Source organism: Montipora capricornis, chromosome 10 (assembly GCF_036669925.1).
Source record: "Montipora capricornis isolate CH-2021 chromosome 10, ASM3666992v2, whole genome shotgun sequence".
In the NCBI taxonomy this organism is placed as follows: domain Eukaryota; kingdom Metazoa; phylum Cnidaria; class Anthozoa; order Scleractinia; family Acroporidae; genus Montipora; species Montipora capricornis.
Genome location: NC_090892.1, coordinates 64,518,283 through 64,538,282, shown reverse-complemented (window position 1 = coordinate 64,538,282; position 20,000 = coordinate 64,518,283). Strand labels below are relative to the sequence as shown.

The 20,000-nt window shown below is 39.3% G+C and overlaps 2 protein-coding genes across 2 annotated transcripts in view; both read right to left on the bottom strand.

Annotated features, from left to right (window-relative positions):
- The window catches only part of LOC138021187 (uncharacterized), a 12,978-nt gene extending 513 nt beyond the window's left edge, over window positions 1-12,465 (bottom strand). Inside the window, exons 1-9 of the mRNA XM_068868050.1 lie at window positions 12,226-12,465; window positions 11,243-11,893; window positions 10,056-10,299; window positions 8,305-8,604; window positions 5,467-5,546; window positions 3,145-3,315; window positions 2,299-2,862; window positions 1,526-1,763; window positions 1-124 (exon numbers count right to left, since the gene is read on the bottom strand). The exon at window positions 1-124 is cut by the window's left edge and continues 513 nt beyond it. Coding sequence (XP_068724151.1) covers window positions 1-124; window positions 1,526-1,763; window positions 2,299-2,862; window positions 3,145-3,315; window positions 5,467-5,546; window positions 8,305-8,604; window positions 10,056-10,299; window positions 11,243-11,893; window positions 12,226-12,292 — 2,439 coding nt within the window. The 5' untranslated portion in view covers window positions 12,293-12,465. The remainder of the gene's footprint in view (window positions 125-1,525; window positions 1,764-2,298; window positions 2,863-3,144; window positions 3,316-5,466; window positions 5,547-8,304; window positions 8,605-10,055; window positions 10,300-11,242; window positions 11,894-12,225) is intronic.
- A 666-nt stretch (window positions 12,466-13,131) lies between these two features.
- LOC138021186 (uncharacterized) overlaps window positions 13,132-20,000 on the bottom strand; it is a 24,727-nt gene continuing 17,858 nt past the window's right edge. The window contains exons 10-13 of the mRNA XM_068868049.1: window positions 19,763-19,827; window positions 18,021-19,181; window positions 16,648-16,897; window positions 13,132-13,863 (exon numbers count right to left, since the gene is read on the bottom strand). Coding sequence (XP_068724150.1) covers window positions 13,602-13,863; window positions 16,648-16,897; window positions 18,021-19,181; window positions 19,763-19,827 — 1,738 coding nt within the window. The 3' untranslated portion in view covers window positions 13,132-13,601. The remainder of the gene's footprint in view (window positions 13,864-16,647; window positions 16,898-18,020; window positions 19,182-19,762; window positions 19,828-20,000) is intronic.

Here is a 20,000-nt window from a genome sequence, read left to right as displayed (position 1 = left end):
AACGTCAGCCTTTCCGATTCCGAGCTCGACACTTTTCTTCCACACCACCTGGGTAAAGTGACCAGTTCCTGGACTACCTGAGGGTTGGCCGAAAGTGTGTCCTGGATCGCATACTTCGTTGTACCTGTATTATTAAAAATAAATGATGATCGTGGTAAAGATAAGGGTAAGGAAAAGGATAGGGTTAAAGATATTAATAACAAGTGTAATACCCCACATAGACACTCCAAGGAGGAGGATTTGACCAGCTAACGCTTTTTACTGGTTGTTAATTAAATATGTTCCCTATACTCATTAACATTATGATCATCACCGCATACTGTACATTGTATTGCGGGCATGCGCTTATGACTGAAGCACCACAACATAAGAAGGACTTTTCTCGCAACGTGGTACATTTCCCCTTGCTGGCAATAACCCATACATAAACATTATACCAGGGGTTGCACTGATTCGAAATTTCCTGTTAATAGACCTTTTTGCAGGTACGGCCGCCATTTTGATTTCTACTGTTTCAAATAGCTATTATGGGGATGCCCAGGGGACAAATACACATTAATTTGCCCTCTGAACATCCCATAATGTCTTTCGAAACAATAGAAATCAAAATGGCTGCCGTATCTGCAAAAAGGTCTATTGGCAAAAGTTTGGCTAGTTCAGGCCTTGTATCTCATGCCATGCCGAAAAATCAGTAACGGAATATGACTTTCAAAGATTGCAGCAGATTGCATTACGGTATATTGCGTTTTGTAAAAGGTAAAGGTAAAATCACTTTATTTAACGTCGGTAGTTCCTTCAGCTACGAGGCTGGTATCAATGGAAGCCGACGGTGCGCCCTTTACCCCCCTCCCTCTGTCAGTGCTCCGTTTTAAGGGGATTTATAGCTATAGCTACACGGATCAGAGGAAAGTCGAAACAGACGTTGAAGTCACCGAGGACTGAACCAGGGACCTCTCGCTCCAAAAGCCGCGCACTAGCCATCTGAGCCACGACTGCTCCTATGTGCATTTACACAAGTTCAAGTGCAATTTGGAATTAATTTAGCAAGGGTAAATTCTTTTTCAAAGAAGGAAAAAACTCCGTTAGCCCGTAAGAGGCGATTGAACGAATGATAGTAGTAGAACATTTACGATGTTCATATGTTACTGAATTTATTATATTTATTTACTAGCTCCATAAGCGGCAAGATGAACCAAATCCCATGCTGTGATTGGCTACCCGAGCGGGCAAGATGGAGCTAGTTCGGTCAAGAAGGCTGGATATTGGCCTCGTTCTTTTTCCGTGTGTTTATGGACCTTGACTTCGTCTGAATCCGTAAACACGCCAAAAAAAAAAAAACGGGGCCAATCTGTCCAACCATCTTGACTTCATGCGTCCTTCTCTAGAGACTAAATCCGCCTGGTTGAAATTCTCGTGTTACATTTATATTCTTGGCCTGGACATGTCAAAGAAATAAAACAGAATGAAAGAAACATATTAAAACATCAATGATATAAAGAGAGTTCACTCGAAAGAAATGTCTTACCAGTTGGTGGTTGCCTCAGCTGCCGTTTGGCCATCTGAATCACATCCCATGGAGAGATTTTCTCCATCGTTGTTTCTCTGTTTTGCGCTCGCATGAGTCAACGCTCCTTTACTTGCGATCTCTTGAGCATATGCTGCGGCTTCGCTGGACATCTTAGCATTCAACGTCATTGGCGGAACTCCATGAACTTTGCGATACTCGTTATGTTTCTTTAGTCCTTCTTGCTCAAATGGTGACCCTTATAACGAATAAAAAAGGAACCTTTATGTGCAGTTTAGAAGACAAATTCGAAATTCGAAATTCGCCAGTCATGGCTGTGACGACAGCGATGATGATGGTAATGATGACGACGCCGATGACGATGACGATGACGATGACGATGACGATGACGATGACGATGATGATAATGATGATGATGATAATAATAATAGCAATAACTAAAGAAAATGCCAAGTTTATCATAAATACAAAACGTGAATGGAATAGTAGAGGAGTTTTTCAAAAGTCGATTAACATTAACCAACACATCCTTGAATTTTTTCCGTCAAAAAAAGCCCTAGCCTTTCTACTTTATGCTGAAGAAGAACAAAAACCTAATCAATGTTGAAAGCTAAAAGCATCTTGATTTTTTTTCTTTTATCATGACATGGACCGCTGTAATTAAGATTTCACGTAATCCAGGATTAGCTTAATCAGGCCTTAATTAAACAACTGAGCCAAGAAATCTTAACTCCTGTTTTATGAAAGCAAACTTTCCTTGGAAGTCTATTTACCTCCGCCACTTTCAGAAGGAGGAGCAGCCCTTCCACCTCCAGTTGTCGGTTGGGGTGCACTTCCACCAAGACCTTGAGATGGAGTAGCACCACCAGGTGGACTGGTAGGCGCAGAAGTCACAGGGCTTGCACCAGCCCCTTCTCCTCCAGCGGATGTGGGAACAGAAGGTCCAGTGATGGTGACTGGCCCACTAGATCCTCCTCCAGGGGCCTGAGTTGGTTTGGTCTGCGAGCATGGAACCGGGCAGAGCGCAGGTTTTGGCGCTGTCGTTGAGGTTGGTGTTCCAGGCGGCCCTTCACTGCCACCAGGTTCAGCTCCTGGTCCGCCGCCTGCTTCGCTTGGAGGGTTGGGAGCTCCGGGACTTCCAGTAGCTTCAGGTTGACTGCCACCGGGTCCATTTCCTGGTCCGCCGGGTGCTTCGCTTGGACTGCTGGGAGCACCAGGACTTCCAGTGGCTTCAGGTTCACCACCTCCTCCTCCAGCCGCCTCAGATCCCTCGGATGATATCTTTAAATTTAGACCAATGTCCACACCATCTGGTTTAATCTCGTAAGTTCCGGCACCTACAAGTAGAGGAATTTCAAATCTTGATCTTGATCTTTACTTACAATGAGGATACTGCTCGTAAACTGGCTTCGTTGAAGGTTACACGAAAAAAAAAGATAAAAGTTCCTAATTTTCCTTCTTTAATTCACTAATATATTCATTACATTAGCTACATTAATTTGCAAAAAATAGCGTTATTGACTTTATTTATTGCCACCGATAAGTGAGTAATAAATGACCATGCACTTTCGATCGATCTGATGACAAGCAAGATACGATAACTATTTTTTTTTACAAACCCACAACATCAGCGTCATCGAATTTGAATGCGCCAGCCTTGTTAGGAGATCCATTGCCATTGGACCCTCTATCACCCAAAGGTAGATCGACAGCGGCAAAATGCAGCGGACGAAAGCTCAACGCCTCCCTTTTGTACCCTTGGTACCTGGAATAGTTTTGACTCGAGCACACTGAAATAAAATGAAACATGCGCAACAGTGAGTCTTTTGAGCGATTAAACAGTTAGTCTTTAAGGCAAAGACAAAGGCTGTCATTTTTTGTACTAGAGACGCATAATCCGTCCAGACAAATTATGCGTCTCTCGTGTTATTCGTCTATTGCAAAGACGGGCTCAAGACTCATTATCCGTCTGGACGGAATAATCTGCCGTTCTGCGTCATTCAAGACGCACAACAAAAGATGGTTTGTCTGGACGGATGATGCGCCTGTGCCCGCTTTTACGCAAGAGACGCATAACTAGACGAACAACAAATTCGTCCGAACGGATAATGCGTCTCTGGTATAAAAGCGGACAAAGACTCTTACAACTATGAGGCACCATGTACTGCAGCAAATATTGATTAACCCTTTACTAACCGAGCACGAGGGCCGTAAGGGGGCATGTTGTCGGCCCAAGGTCGCGGCAGGGGCCGCGGCAGAGGTCGTGACCTAGGGCCAATATTCTCCAGTACGGTTCCGAATAAGTTAGGTTAGTAATCTGTGTATTTTATTACATATTATGTGTGGATATCAGTGTGATAAAACCATGATAAAAAATGATACCCGTGAAGTGATATGATATCATTTCACTTCACGGTTTGAATTGTCCAATCAAATAGACTGTAATAATTTGGTTGGACCAATCGGGTTTCACGTTATATTTTAGCTGACGCCTGGCGTCAAATTTGGCGGGACGAATTGGCGGGAAATATTTACATTCATACACTATTATTAAATGCAACTTTCTTGTACTTCAACTTGGTGGCTTGATTTTTTTCAAGCGTGTAATATGTAATAAACAAGTAATTACATGTTAAGAGCCAGATATCGTTTTTATTCACTCGTTCACCCGACCGATCAGACATTTCTCTGCTGGTTGAATTTTCGTAATCTTCGTCTTCCATCAGCAAACTTTGCATGGTAACCTTTTACATATAAAACAACATTTCGCTTACTATAATTGCACTGTTGTGCTTAAGAAGTTAACTTCTGCTTTTTAAAACTTTTTTGTTTTGTTCAACCTGAATTTTCCGGGAGAGAGAAAAAAAGGTGGAAACGAGCCGTTTCCATGGTGAAGTCTCGACCGAAAACCAGCCAATCATTTTACTTCATTTAGCCTGAGAATTGCTTAACATATACACCGTACTCCAAAATGGCCTCCATTTTAGTATTCTTTTGTTTATTGCAACTTGGCTCTTTTGGCCTCGTTCGAGGTTAAATATTCTTTTGAATTTTACGTTTAAAAGGGAGGTCAAAAGGGCCAATTTGCAAGGAAACCAAAGAAGACTAAAATGGCGGCCATTTTGGAATAAGGTGTATAACCAACTGCCATGGTGGCCAGACTGCACGTGAACGGAAGACTTGTTGGGAAAATAATAGTTACATTTGTTTAGAGCTTGGTAACTGATGCATGTTAAGTTAAAATCCAAGATAACAGCAAAGACTGCGAATGTAAACTAAACTGCTCTGAGGTCGAAAGCGAACTGCCTGCAAGTGATTATATTTAACTTTAGATATCCAAGAAGAAAAAGGAATAAATTATACTAAATTGCTTAACTAAGACATTCCACCCTTAAGACAAGCAGACAATAGCATTCTAGGAAATAAAATGGTGCTAATAAACAGACGTTTAGATCTGACTGGCAACGGCTGCTAACAAAAATGCCTCAAAACTGCATATTAGGGATGGTTTACAGGAACGACGCAAAGGTAAGCCCAAGCAACATACGCATGCAACCTTGGTTGCATTCAGTTCATCATAAGCGCCTTTTGTTAAGCTAGGTCTCGCTTACAATAATGGTTTCTCAAGGAATCAGTCCAACTAAAGGCCTCTGTACAGAAATGGCCGTGTAGCACTTATATTTCACCCTACACCTTCTTTGCATATATATAGCGCGCGAAAGCTTGGATTTTAGTTTTTACTTTTAAACAGCAGTTTAAGACATCAATAGAACATTTATATATATATATATGAACCATGTGAGCGTTAGCCCAAACCAAATCAAACTTTTTGATTCAATTAGTTCATCTCTCTTCAGTCTGAACTGATAAGATTCCTAAATTATCATATCATTTATTAGAATAATATTGGGTCATTCATTTCAAGTACTTTATTTTCGTACCTATAAGTTTGAAGATGAGCGTGGCAATCCAGAGCATCCATTGAGTTTTTTGATTTGTCAGCTTCATTATCCTCTGAGCCCTTTAACAAAGTAAAAATCAGGAATCTGCGTATGGAGAAAATATCGAAAAAAAAGTATGCTATACTTGATGTGAGTAATTTCCAAGATGTTGAGAAATTTAATGGTTATTTGGCAGCTCTGACCGACCCATTAATGAAATGTTTTGTTGATCTACACACACTGTATTGAAAATTTTGTTTTTGTTGCCGACTTTAGTCGAAGGTATTCGTCAAAATAGTGTCAGCACAGCATCAACAAAACTAACTTACAATCAGATTCATGTAATTCTTAGGAACTTGCGGTCAATCTGTCTTTGCTGCTAATTTGTGAAAGTGAAATTCAATGCTTTCCTACTCAATATAATAGACTCAAAAGACATATATCTTGCAGCGTCTCCATTTTGATAAATGATGGAGTTGGTTTGTCTCATTTTGGACAACAACTTGAAAATAGATTCTCTTACCTTATTTTTTTTTTTTAACAATCTTGGAAATAATCAGAAGATGAAGTCAATCAAAAAATCACTTGTGTTCAAGGGTCCACGAAGTACATGGGGATGCAAATTAAAATTAACGACCTTATTTGATGACATTAGAGGGTGACTAAGTCATTCCCAGACGAATTTAGCGGGTGCTTCTTTGTTACGACATAATGCAAAACTTGCAAGCTTGTACGGTTCTCGTTCTACAGACTATTCAAGAGATCCTCTCTATTGTTCAAGCATCCTTTCACCGCTTTTTTAATTCAGCAGGAGCCGTTTGTAAGCCAAGCTATTTTGAAAAGAAATTTAGATTTCTGGACACCCTGTTATCGTCGCTGACGAACTATTTAACTGACTGAACGCATTATGAACGGCCATGAGTCTCGCACAGGCGTTACTGTTCAGTACTTCTCTAATCAAAGTTTTACTGAGTTGAGTTGAATAGGTTAACTCTTGGGGGGCACTGTTCAATTGTACTGATGAAAAATATAGTTCCATGGGCCGCTCAATTCAGTTTTTATCGAGAGGACCAGATCGAATGTGTTAATAAAACCCGCTCCCTGGTCGTTACTGTTGACGACCGACTTTCCTGGTCATATCGTCTCATAGCTACAACAAAGAGTGTTGTAAACAAATTGAACCTTTTAAGAAGGAGTTCTTGTTGAAAAGTAGAGGAGGAGCCCTATTTCATTTACATTTTAGTATTATCCTCACCTCAGTTTTACATGGCCTTATCGTGTTATTATGAGTGCCTTCAGAAAATCGGGAAATCCGGCAGACAAATACGTATAGACGACGCAATTTTCCCTTTCGTAAACAAGCGATGCCATTTGGACGAGACGTAGAACAATTTTCACGGTTAAGTTTGTCGTTTGCAAATGAGGAAAAAAATACTTAATCTAGGAATAGATTAGCAGCGTATGCCACTTAAATAATTTAAAACAACTGAGAAAAATCTTTAGCAAAAAAATTAGAAAAAATAATTAGAAGATAATGTCAAACTCGGCTTAATGGTTTGGGAACAACTGCATTTAACCTTTACACCCCCGAAACAACGACTTGAAATGGTCAATTTTAAAGTCTTTAAATCAAGCTAATGCTAACAATTTATTGAAAGCTAACCGAATACTAAGGCTTGGTTACTAAGAATGGCATCGCTTGTTTACGAAAGGGAAATTAGCATAGACGACGTGAAGGGGTTATACAATCAAGCAGCCCTACAGATACCTGAGGAAAAAGTAGCAATAATACAGTGATGATGATCGTAATTATGATTTAGGATCTATATAGTGCACATATCACGTGAGACCAGACGTCAGCTTGTAAAGGCGCCTCTGGCACCCGCTATCGCTCAATATTTGATCTCACCCACCCACCAAACCCATGCATGTATATGAAAGGAGGACAGACCACAACACTGAGGCTTTCCGCCCTACTCTTCACGAACAGTGTCTGGGTTTGGTTCGTTACCGTCCCACACTGTTGATTAACAGGAAACGATGTGAGATGGAATCTACGGTTTATAGTCTAACCATTTGCGAATGTAATAACAAAGCCAGAACTTTTTCCTTGGTGGGAGTAAATTGCGAAGAGCTTAGCACAGCGAGACCACGGATAAATCTCCTAGAAGTTTTAATACAGTCCATCTACGATCCCTTAACGCATCACCAGAGCAGGATGCAATTAGCTAGGAGCCCACTTCGGTATGACTTGACCGAGTTTAAGTTCTCTTTGCAAAGGTCAGCACTTGAATGGGTAGTGACCAAAAGAAAAGTATACCTCAATAATTAAACGTAGAGCGGAATGGCGTTGTATTGAATAAGTGAAGATGACAACAGGAATTACATCCCTCAGTTTTATATATAAACGGGCAATTTGAAGATAATAAATACTTAGTCATTTCAGGCCAGTACAACACTGTACACTTAATGTATGGTCCCGAGGGAAACAGTTAGTTTTGTTTTGCCGAGAGTCCTGATGTACATATAATTAAAAGAAAATTATGTTCTAGTAGCAAGAGCAATTTCTCACTCAGTAAAAATAGATCTGTAACCAGAATAGCAAATTTATTCGTTATAGGCTATAGACTGATAGCCGAAAGCTTATGTTTTAATCTTTTTAATTACTTTTTAAATATCTCACTCGTTTGCTGTTCTCACTGGTGAGGTATTGTTCTTGTCACTCAGACATAAAATATTCCTATCTTAAGCTTCTCGCCACCGTATAATTCATCCTGTATGTAAGAAATCAAAGCAAACCTTAGTTACTTCTGATGGAACTTAAAAAGGAGTCAGTTTGTTTCAAATCTTTTCAGATCGTGGCCTCTATTCAAACTTGCCTTCTTTATATTTTGGCAATAATTCTTATCAAACCACCCTTTCTCGATGTTTTTATTATAACCGCTGTCACCAATATGTAAGTTTCCTTGAGGCCTATATCGAGCTACAATGAATGTACAGATAGCACCGCTGGATTGTTGTTTTGAGGCCTTGCCGATTCCGAACTCCGTAGTTCCTTTCCAAATGAGTTGGGAAAAGTCACTTGTGCCTGGTTGTGGACCAGATTTGCTAAAGTCGTACTTGCAAACTTCGTCAAACCTATGGAAGCCATATGAAAATAAGGATTTTATGTAAGAATAAGTGATAAGAAATGGGTTTAAAGGGCAAGTTCATAGCTTTTTTAGCTCCCTCATTTCGTCATCTTCAGCTTGAGGTGCCTTGGGTTAGGGTTAGGGTTTCGAAATTCAATTAAAGGGGCTTTTTTCCCACCGACCTTAACTTGCCATCCGTGCACTGATCCGTTCTATTTTCTACGCATTTTGTTTTCCTCCTTGAAACAGTATCTTGATTCTCGGCAATAAACTTTGGGGGAGGGGTCCACTAAAAACTTGAGTGTATCTGGACGCGATTGCTTGACGCAGGTCTGACATTCATCAAGAGCGATCGCAAAATGAAACCTACAATGTAGACTCCCTTCTTGGTTACCCGGTACGTTTTTGTTTTTTTTTTTTCCAATTCCCTGCAAGCAGATTTCCTAATTTAATTTGTTTGTATCTTTTGAGACTGGACTAAAACAGACTCTGCTCTTGTTCGCCAGTTTTGCTGGTGAGCATGCGCCGCAGTTGCCAGGTGACAAAAAGAATTTTCATGTGGTCAACTGGCTTACGCCGTGTGTAGCATCGTAACGGTATAAAGAAACAAAGGTGGGAGCCTTTTAAGCTCACTATATATCGGCTAGCAGATGATCTTATCAGACTGGTAAATAATTGTAGAGTTTGGTGCCTTAGGAAAGTCTCCTTTTGTACAGTTTTCCGAAAAAAAAGATCAAAAGTTTGAAATCTGAAATTAAAGCAACAGGATGTCTCTCCTGAAATGTTAGTCGCTGCAATTGATGTAAAATGTAATTTACCAAACAAATAAATACAAATCGGGAAAATGCTAAATATAATGACCGAGCTCCTGGAGGGGGGACTGGTAACTAAGTATTTCAAAGACCTTTTTATCAAAACCTAGCTGAACGACCAGAGTTAAAATTTTGGGAATTTTTAAACCATATGAAGACGAAACCGTCAACATAAAAAAAAAAAAAAGATCATACAGTTTTTCAGTTATTATCAAAATAGACAAAAATCGACCTTTTGCAATTTGCGAAAAACCTGCCTGACAGATCTAACTATTTATTTCTATACATGATTATTTTTTTTCGCTAAGGAAATCTGAAATTTTAAGTTGGGGTCGTACGGCTAGTTTTTTAGAAAAAGACCTTTGAAATGTCTAGCTTCCGTTCCCCCCTCCAGGAGCCTGGTCACTACATTTAGTATTTTCCCCTAGTATGCATTTAATTGTTAAGTAAAATTACAATTCACATCAATTGCAGTGACTAACACGTCAAAAGAGATATCCAGTTGCTGTTATTTCACAGATTTCAAAATCTGGATCTTTTTCTTCGGACAACTGTAGTAAGCCACCTCCAGGTTATCAACGAACGAAGAATGTTGACAAGGGTGTCCTGCTTGCATGAGGGTCTTTATTGAAGTGCTAATACTCACCACATTTTAATTGCTTCTTCAGCTGTCAACTCTCTATTTTCAGTGCAACCAAATGCTAGGTTCTCGCCCTGATATGGTCTTTCGTAATAACTTGACTGAACAAGACCGCTACCCATATCAGCCAGTTTTTGAGCGTAAGCAGCGGCATTCCAACTCATTTCACAGTTCAAAGTCATTGGTGGGGCGTTGTGCATGAGGCGATATCTGTTATGTAAATCGAGGGCCTCTTTTTCAAACCCGGAAGCTATGAAGGGCAGCAACGCGTGAGCTTTGTATTGCAGACAACATTAATTTTTAATCTTTCACCCATAAACTAAAGAGAGGATGAGCTAAGAGAACCGATCGCCCTTATATGGGCCTCCTCCAATGAAAGATCTTTAAAATCTAACTTTAGCTACGCAGCTATTTTTAGAGTGGCACCTGATTGGCCAGTTGTAATGACGTAATGAGATTTTAATTATGCGTGGCATTGGGAATGAGAACTAAAATATCTTTGCGAAACTAAAAATAGATTTTAATAAACTACGATGGGGCATAGGAATTCGCTCTCTTACCTCATCCTGGGCCTCTTTCAATAAACCTTACAATCTCAGTCATGATCGTGGATGCAAAAGCAACTAGAACAAATCCATTATTTTATATTCTCTGGGTTTTTTTGGCGAAGATCAAGCAATAATCTTGAACACAAAGACATCTGACTGCTGAACAAATCCTGAGTTTTTCACTGACATCGCTTTCGTCAAGCTTGGTTTCAACTCAAACATTAATATATTTTTTTTAAATTTTGCAATCGATCCGGACAGCAGATCGACTGTTTATCAGAGCTTCCAAATGGTACCACTTCATGGTCTGCAATATTTTAAAAGCGTGAGTATTTTTTGTTCAGACAGTATGACGTTTTGTCTTCTCAAGTTGTATGAGCGAAGAGAGCAGGGGCTCATTTCAAAAGATTATTATTATTATTTATTATTATTATTATTATTATTATTATTATCATTATTATTATTATCATTATTATTATTATCATTATTAATTAATTAATTAATTAATTAATTGCATATGGTGTCCGCAGGAAAATTGTTCCAAGCTTTCGCTCGACTCTAAGCGAAAGAGTTGGGCAGTACTCTTACCAGCAGAAATTAAAATCTAGGTTGTCCTTAGTTCCTATTTTTTAATTGTGTACTTACCAATTGCAAGACAATATAAGGCTTTGGACATATGCCTCACATTGCAAGGAGCCAGACATATTTTTAGTGGAGCTGGAGCAAGGAATACTGGCTTTGGAGTTGTTTTAGTCTGTTGCTGTTTTTGCCGCTCGAGTTTTTGCTTATTTTTCTGTTGTTGTTGTTTCTGTCGTTGTTGTTGTTTTGGCTGTTGCTTTTGTTTTAGTAGTTCTTGTTCTTGATGATGACGTATCTTAATTTTTAACATTAAATCAATATCCTTTCGGTCATGGGATATACTGTAAGTTCCTGTTCCACTCACAGACTCATCAGAAATCTGAAAACTACCACTCTTGTCTCTGCCATCCAAACGGAAATAAGATGATCCCCGACTGTCATTTCCAGCAGATGACTTTGCAGTATTGGTTTCAAGTAACTGACGTGCCATATCGTGTTCTTTTTTCTTGCGATTGTGCAAATTTTTAATGGTGTGGAGGGGCAATTTCGCCGTCCGTAAAGAGTATCCAGTATTTCGATTCTTAGCGGAAATTACTCCAGTGACTTTCTGGAGGCTGAATCCCCTCAAAAGGCGTGCTACTGCAGGTATGTCGATTGCGTTACCTTTGTCCTGTGTACTGATTGGGTCACGTCCAAGAAACAGCAGGTTTGCAGTAACTGTAAAAGGAGTTGAAGCTGTCTCTCAGAGGAATACCAAAGTCTCTTAACCTCGGCAATGTTTTATTTAATGGCAACAATAATGTAGTCACATTTTAGGAAATTAAAAACGTTATTTCAGTTATTTATATATCTTCTCTCCGCGCTTTCTCCAGACAAGAACAACCACAGTGCTCTTTTCGTACCCCAGCTGTTCCATAGCATTGTTATTACCAAATTATAATTAGTTGACTGCGTTGCCACATTTTTAGGTATCCATCGCTTTATAATTAATGAAAAGAATATTAGCTTTCTTAATGATAACCAAACTATGACAAGTCCTCTCAGCCTACCTTGGACGGTTACGAAGAAAAGACATAAAAAGATTAAAGACACTCGAAATTCCAGGAATGCGTACATTTTTAAGTGGGGTCAATTTTTTCCACCATTAGTCAAATTATCCATTCCATACGTTGACTTCCATGGCTTTAGTCCTTTGTAGGTCCTTTCAAAGCTTAAGTACACTGTTTCTCTATTCTTTCATGAATACTTTGGCTGACTTTCACGGAAAGAAACTTTGATCCTCAAGAACCGCCGACAAGTAGGTTATAATTAGCTCACACACCATAAAATAACTCTAGCAGGTGTAGTTGGTATCGTAAACAATAAACTACTTGTAAGTACCTGACTATACACCTAAGTTTCAGTTCGTGGATCTTTCGGTGCATTTCGCAGTACTTTAGAACCGAGTCCTGCATTCTTTGTTTCTCTTTTGCTAACTGTTACACCAACGAAGTTCATTGAAACCCACGTGATTAAATAATGAATCTGAAGCAAAATTATGTACCAGTTGCGTAAGCTCGTATTCATGATATTCTACGAATTCTCCCAGGTGACGAGGATAAAGAGTCCGAGTTTGAGCTGATCTTGTTTCTCGTTTCCATCCCTGTGTGTTTTCGTTGGACCAATCGGAATTAGGGGTTTAGGTATAATCCGGTTTCACAAGGAAAGCTTGTGAACAAGATAATCCGTTTAAATCGGCTATTACGAAGGCAGAGCGCACATTGACGAAATTATCCCATAGTGCAACACGGCAGCACCCAATATGCACTGTGGGCATTCCAAATCAACATGTCTTGTCAACATTTCATTTCAATCGATATCATGCGCGCATTCAACCTTGACATATTTTTGCCACTGAACGTGCTTACAGTCGGTATCATTTAATTAAAGGCAAGTAGAGAGCATTAGACATAAACGGCAAGAAACCTGACATGTTTTTTATTTTCTTTTGTGCTGTACGTGCCAGTACATGGTTTATCATAAATCTACTGCATTCATTGCCTCAAATTGAACCTATTTTCAACGGGATGTACTCGATACATGGGGCCTAACAGAGTTACATTCGCCAAGAGGTTCAAAGGAAACTGTTCGATTCCTAAGCTTGAGTCGAGAAAGGTAAACCTCGTACACAACTTGGAAGAACCGTTTTATCAGACACGCTCGAGCAATGTCTCTCTTAATTTGACTGTGCTGAAACAGTTCTTTTTCAAAAATAGAAATATTGTTAAAAGTTTCAACTTTTAAAACTGGCAATTTTTCACCTGATCAGTGACACGACAGTAGCAATTTATTTTAACCTTACTGTGCGTTTCCGTCTTAAAGTTTTTAATGCAATTTTAAGGGAAAAGGATTGCCGGTAAAAGTCTGTGCATCTTCATCTCCGTTCTTATAGAAGCTTTTTATATTTAAGTTTATCACAGTAGCTCCGGTCGAATTTCCCTTTGAACACATTCTTCTTGTATTCACCCTTGTAATTTCCAGAAGGCGTGAAACGCCCGACAACAAAAGTGCAAGGCATTCCGTTCTGCTTGCCTGCTGCCTTTCCGATTCCAAACTCCTTGGAATCAGCCCAAACGACTTGAGTAAAATGGCCCGTGGACATACTAAACTCCGCCCGGTCAAAATCGTAGTCGCATACCTCGTTGTACCTAGAACAACATCAAACTATATATCAAATTCTTGAAGAAAGTCATTAAGTTGTTAATAACATGGGTTACAAATTAAGTCTTAATTTTGGCGCGAAATTTTAGCGTTAATTTATAATTTCACATGTGAAACTATAATGTTGTCATGGCAACTTTTCCCACTGTGCCAAAATGTCACAACATATGTAATTTGTCATCCATTATATTAATACCTAATCAAATGGTATACTGGTGAAATAAGAGAATAATTTCACTTACGTTTTGTCCAAAATCAAACAATTTTCCTCGCCTAAAGGCTCGTGATTTTGGACAAAACGAGCGTGAAATTATTCCCTAATGTCACTCGTCACCATTTGATTACCCATATTAATTAGTTACATTTGTACTCAAGTGTTCTTGTCATTCATTACCAAGCAAAACTTTAATTCATACAGGCGGAGGAGAAATAATAGTCCAATTGACTTTTCAAATGATCTTGTCAGCCCCTGCATTGGTATAAGACAGGTCATTGTATATTATAAATCGTTTTGTTTCCGAAATTTATTCATGGCTTATCCGTTGATGGGTTGCACTAAAAGCCGGAATCCAGAATCCGGAATCCGGAATCCGGAATCCGGCAGAATCCGGAAACCAGAAATCAGAATTACAACAACTTATCTACTAGATAACTCAATTGCTTTTGCTGGTGTTTAACCGCTGGATAGAGCCGGATTTATCCGGTGGATAGTGTTATCCACCTTTTGAACGATCGAGGCCTGGTATATTGTGTATCTTGATTATCATCAAGTCTTCCAATTGGAAATCCCTGTAAATAAATGATCATAATCGAAAATTGTTGATTGTACATCGTCAAGTTTACGTAAAGCTGATAATATTTCGAAATTTATTAAATAAACAAAGTTGCGTTTTACCGTCTTTACTTCCTTTGATAATGTTCTGGTAAGAATCCATTACCAAGTTTTGCCAGAAACTGAAACAATAGCCTAAATTGGCTGAAACAAAACCCTTTGGGATTTGCATCATCATTTAAATGTGAATGCTGTGTTATAATGCAAATACAACACACAAAGAATCTTAACCTCAGGAGATTTGAATTGGATGCAACAATAAGTTAACCAATTTGGTCTATTGTCTGGCAAAACTTGTTTTTAAACTGGGTTTAAAAATAAAAACTTTTCTGACGCTGATGGGGACAAACCTGATATCAGTTTCTTACTCTTGGGTAATAGACTCTGGCTAGAACATAATCAAAGGAAGGAGAGACGGTAAAAAACAACATTGTTTATTTAATAAATTTCAAACATTATTACTTCTACGTAAACTTGACCATGTACAATAAACAAATTTCGATTATGATCATATATTTACAGGGATTTCCAATTAGAAGACTTGATGAAAATCAAAATGGACAAGAAACCAGCCTCGATTGTTCAAAAGGTGGATAACGCTATCTGCCGGATAAATCCTGCACTATCCAGCGGATAAACACTAGCAAAACAAATTGAGTTATCCAGTGGATAGGTTGTTGTAATTCTTGCGAATTGTGGATGATTCTCATTTCCGGTTTCCGGATTCCGGATTCCGGATTCTGGATTCCGGCTTTTAGTGCTGCCCTAGGTCGATTCCACAAACAACGCCTTGATTGAAAGTCAGATCAATGTCTCAAGCATTTCTCCCGAGTTTTTGATGACAGTTGATGAAGCAGACAAAGAATAAGCGAAAACCCAAATGCAACTGGTGTGAAGTGAAAAGCAGTAAAAACTTCAAATGGATCGGAAACGAGAACAGAAGGACATCACTAACATAAAGCGAGATAACTTAAACGAAAAAGTTGAAACACAGAAACGCTTACATTCGTTTTGGAGCTGCGACTGGAAAAGCGAAGGAGAAAACGGTTATGGAATCATGTACTGTAGGTAACTTTCACCGAAAATCTATCGATAAATGACTGCCTTGGTGTAAAGGCTGCTTCACATGAGCGACGCAAACACAAACACAAACGCATGCGCAAGTACCGACGCAAGAAATGGAAAATGTCCTATAGTGGCTCGCGCTTGCGTTCAAGTTGGCGTAGTTCGTGTGAACCAGCCGTTATAAATGTTGCGAGCGTTTGGCCAGGCCTTAAGTAGTAATCTCGGATCATCGAAGTGCGTTCGGCAGTCGCTTTGGAAGCAAAGACGCTTAAGGGTAGGGGATACTTCTTGAGATGGTTTCAAAAAGCGCTGAAGTTAATCCCAGGCGGTTAGGGTTGTTACCTGGATGCTATATGCGTTGCTGATAATGTGATTGCCTTTCATAGACGAATTACTTATCGTATTGCCTTTCTTTCAATTTGAATACTCATATGTAACGGAATCTTGATTATTCATCACTTCAGAAGACATAAATCTAGAAGTAATCACTGATTTTGAAGTGCGTTCGTTGGGAGAACTCAATAAACGAGGCGAGATGCCATGAAGACGATGCATTTATGTAAAGGACGTCTATCGAACGTATAACACCGGTATGTGGCTAAATTGAAAGCGGTGGAGACGTCACAAAAACTGATTTGTGAAAATAAAACTTGCAAAAGCTCCCCCTATGCACAGGATACCCAAGATTAGAAATGTCGAACGCAATAAACTTAAACTGCGTCGAAGCGAATTCCCTGAACAATGATTAAACACTAATAAATTACTTAAGTCAAGCTTTAAAACCCATTCGCGTGCACAAAAGCTACCAATGAACAGGCGTTTAGGTCTTAAAATAAAGGTATCGCTCTAGACCAGATAGCCCACAATTACTTACCAATTTGTTATAGCCTCTCGAGCAGTAAGTGGTACTCCAAACTGTTTACATCCCATAGCAAGGTTCTCTCCTTCATCCAACTCTTTGACAGCTTCCAGATCATGTTGAAGTGATCCCATGTTGGCGATCTTCTTGGCATACTCTCTTGCTTGACGACTCAGCTCTGGGCTTAAAGTTATATCGAAGGCACGATGAATCTTCCTAAACTCGTTTACTGTGGCGACTGCTTCCTTTTCAAATTCCTCATCACCTGCAGGTGGTAATAATGTCAATTAGCCAAAATATTAGGATGAGATGTTTATCACTTGTTATTGATATTTAAGAATTATTAGCCGAAGGCGAGGTAAATATGGTCTCGGTTTTTGTTTACCGATATTTACCGAGCCTGAACTGAAAATTATTATTTTTGTTAATTACATAGGGGATTTTTTGAAAAATATGCATTTTCTTTAAAACAATTAATTTCGTCTGTCACCTCGAAAAAATTGCTTGCGGCCATTTTGAAAAAAACTGCTTAGGTGATTATCGTGTGGTAATCACCTCAAGAGCAACGAATCAGCGCAGAGAATTTTCAATAATCACCTATGTAATTATACTAATATTGTATTACTGACGCATATTTCAGTCATGTTTCTTTCAAGTTAAGGTTCTTTTTCCATTCAATAATGTATAAAACAAAAACTGAGAGAAATCATTCCTGACTTAATGTGTTACTTTTTCTTCAGTACCGAAAAGACCTCTTGAATAAAGCTGATGTCAGAGTGTTTCTTATTTAAAGCATTGGGCTATTTTGAAACGATTCTTTGACGGACCAGAAACTGTCTTCCACCTTTCTTTGAAACACTTTTCCGAGTTTCTGTCGCCGAGGGTGGTCATTAATTATTCAAAGTCGGTTTATGATTGGCTGGAAAATCGTTCTGAAAGTAGATATGACAGTGAAAATGACATGACACAGACATACGGAAGTTGCACGCTCCTGCCAGTTATTAGAAACACTATGGTCATAGCGGAGCACCATACTCATTTAGGAACACATGAGTTGCTTTTCTCATGGTAATCATGGCTAGCGGTATTGCTCGTGAGCGCGTTTGCACTACGAAGTTGCCTATTAATTTAATAAAATCCTAATAACGCCTAACATGGCAGCCGTTTACAGCGTACATCATATGTCAACAAAAGACGGCATCCGCTGTCCAGTATCACGTGATCACATCTTGGACTGGGGTCACTTCTTTTTTTTTAGGTTAATCGCTGACCAGGTACTGCTTTTCCATTGGATCGCAGGCTCAATTCAGGTTAACTTGTTTTAAGAATAAATAAGGGAGCTCTGCTCTTAGGCTTGGCTAAATCTAAATTTTAATCAAGACACTTACTTTCCTCGTGACTCTCTTTTTGCTCTCCACCAGTCTTGGGGAGCAAGAAATTTTCAGAGGACGTTTCTTTACTGCCTGAGACATTGGTAAGAGGTTCATTTTTGTCCGTTTTCTCGAATGCAAATCTCTGCTCTTCGGGTTTCGTGAACTCCCCAGAACAAGAAAGAGAAGTAACGTTCTCGCCATTATTTCCTTTAGTGATTTTCCAGTGGCAATTTGGTCCAAGATTTTCTGTCAGATGTTTACCGAGCTTAGCTCCTTCGTTTTCAGTTTTTTCCTTTCCGTAATTTCTCACTCCGGGAATATTGAACGGGAAATGTTCACCGCCTTCATTTTGCTTTTGTGCTTCTGGTTTTTCATCCGTGGCATTCATAGTCTTGTTCGTTTTTGGAAGTAAAGCTCCCGAGGCTGCCTTTGCTGCTTTAGTCCAGTCCGTTGAGAGGAGATTTTGCTTTAACTTTACAAAATAATTATCGCTACCCCATGTAGTTGGGTTCGTTTCAGTGTTAGGGTTTTTCCAAGAATTGCTGAGGCTGACACTGGATATGGCTTCGCTTGAAGTGTTCTTGGGTGTTTGAGAAGTCACATTACCAAGTTCGTGATTTTCTTTGTTTTTCTCTTGATTCATTCCCGCTTTTATGTTCTGTTCTGGATATTTGAAGGGGTTGATTTCCTGACTTGCAGTGCCATTTCCATGAATCAATTGCAATTCAGACGCTACGGTTGCAGTGGTATTTTTGGAATCACTCGGTCGGTTCTCCTCTTGTTTCGGCTGTTCGTTTGCTTCCTCTTTGTGGCTTGCCAATGGGCTCTGCCCTTCCGGTTTACGAAATACAGAAGGAGCTCCCCAGTCAATTTGTGGCGGCGTTTTCTCCTCCATCGCCTTCGTTGTTGACTCTTCCGTGGCGTTTGTTTTTGTATCACTGTTTCGCGGTCTTTCATGGAATAATGGATTTCCACTTACAAGAACAAAGTCTTGCAGTGGACTGGGAACATTTCCTCGCTGAGCACCAACTGTCGTTCCGTGCTTCAATGATTTGTGCTTTGCCTGTACTTTGTGGTGGGATTGTAAGTCATACGACACCTGATGTCTTCCTTTGTGATGCCGACCTTTACCGTGACGGTGGTGTTCCTTATGTGAAAGAGCCAATCCTGCAAGCACTGGAAAGAAAACATTAGAATTTATATCATAAGCTCAGTACTGCAAGCATTTTGATTGGTTCTCACCTATCATCTATTAGAGGACAGACGCATAGCTGAGATCATCATCAAAAAGCATTAATTCTTTCAATATTATATATATAACAAAGAGATTCTAGGTCTCCGTGCGATGATTTCAAAGGTGGTAAGAACAAAAGAGTGGCACACCAGGCGATAGCCGAGTGTGTCACTGATGTTCTTACCACATGTTGACGCCTTCTGTGATCTATTACTGAACAGACGCACGGAATATAAAATATATAAATATGACGACGTTTAGTTTCTACGTTGCTCAGCCTTGAAAAAATCATCGTCATGAACTACAGCGTACCCAGAACCCCCTATCTGTTTAACTATAATCAAAACCCTTCGATTTGAAAGACGTGCTTTGTGTATCATTTGCAAACAAAAACAGGCCTCGTAAAATCCTAATTATATACCCTCACTATAGAGGAAGGAGTATCTTAAACTACTTGGCAACGAATATAATTCCTAAGATGAATATTGAAACCCAAACTTCGAAACAAGGTTTAACTACTCACCGCAGTGTGACAGTATAACCACTACAACGTAGTTTAAAGGATTCATTTTACGATTCCAGTTTGCTCTGAAAAAACAATGAGAGAGCGACGAATATCTGTTAAGGTTTTCGGGAAAAACGCCCCATTAAATCGTATTTCAAAAAGAAAATTCTACTGGTAACTGACAAGTTTAATGAGAAATGCAATCTTCAGTGCTGCTGAATAGGTTTTGAATCGGGACCGCTGTATTTTATTTAGC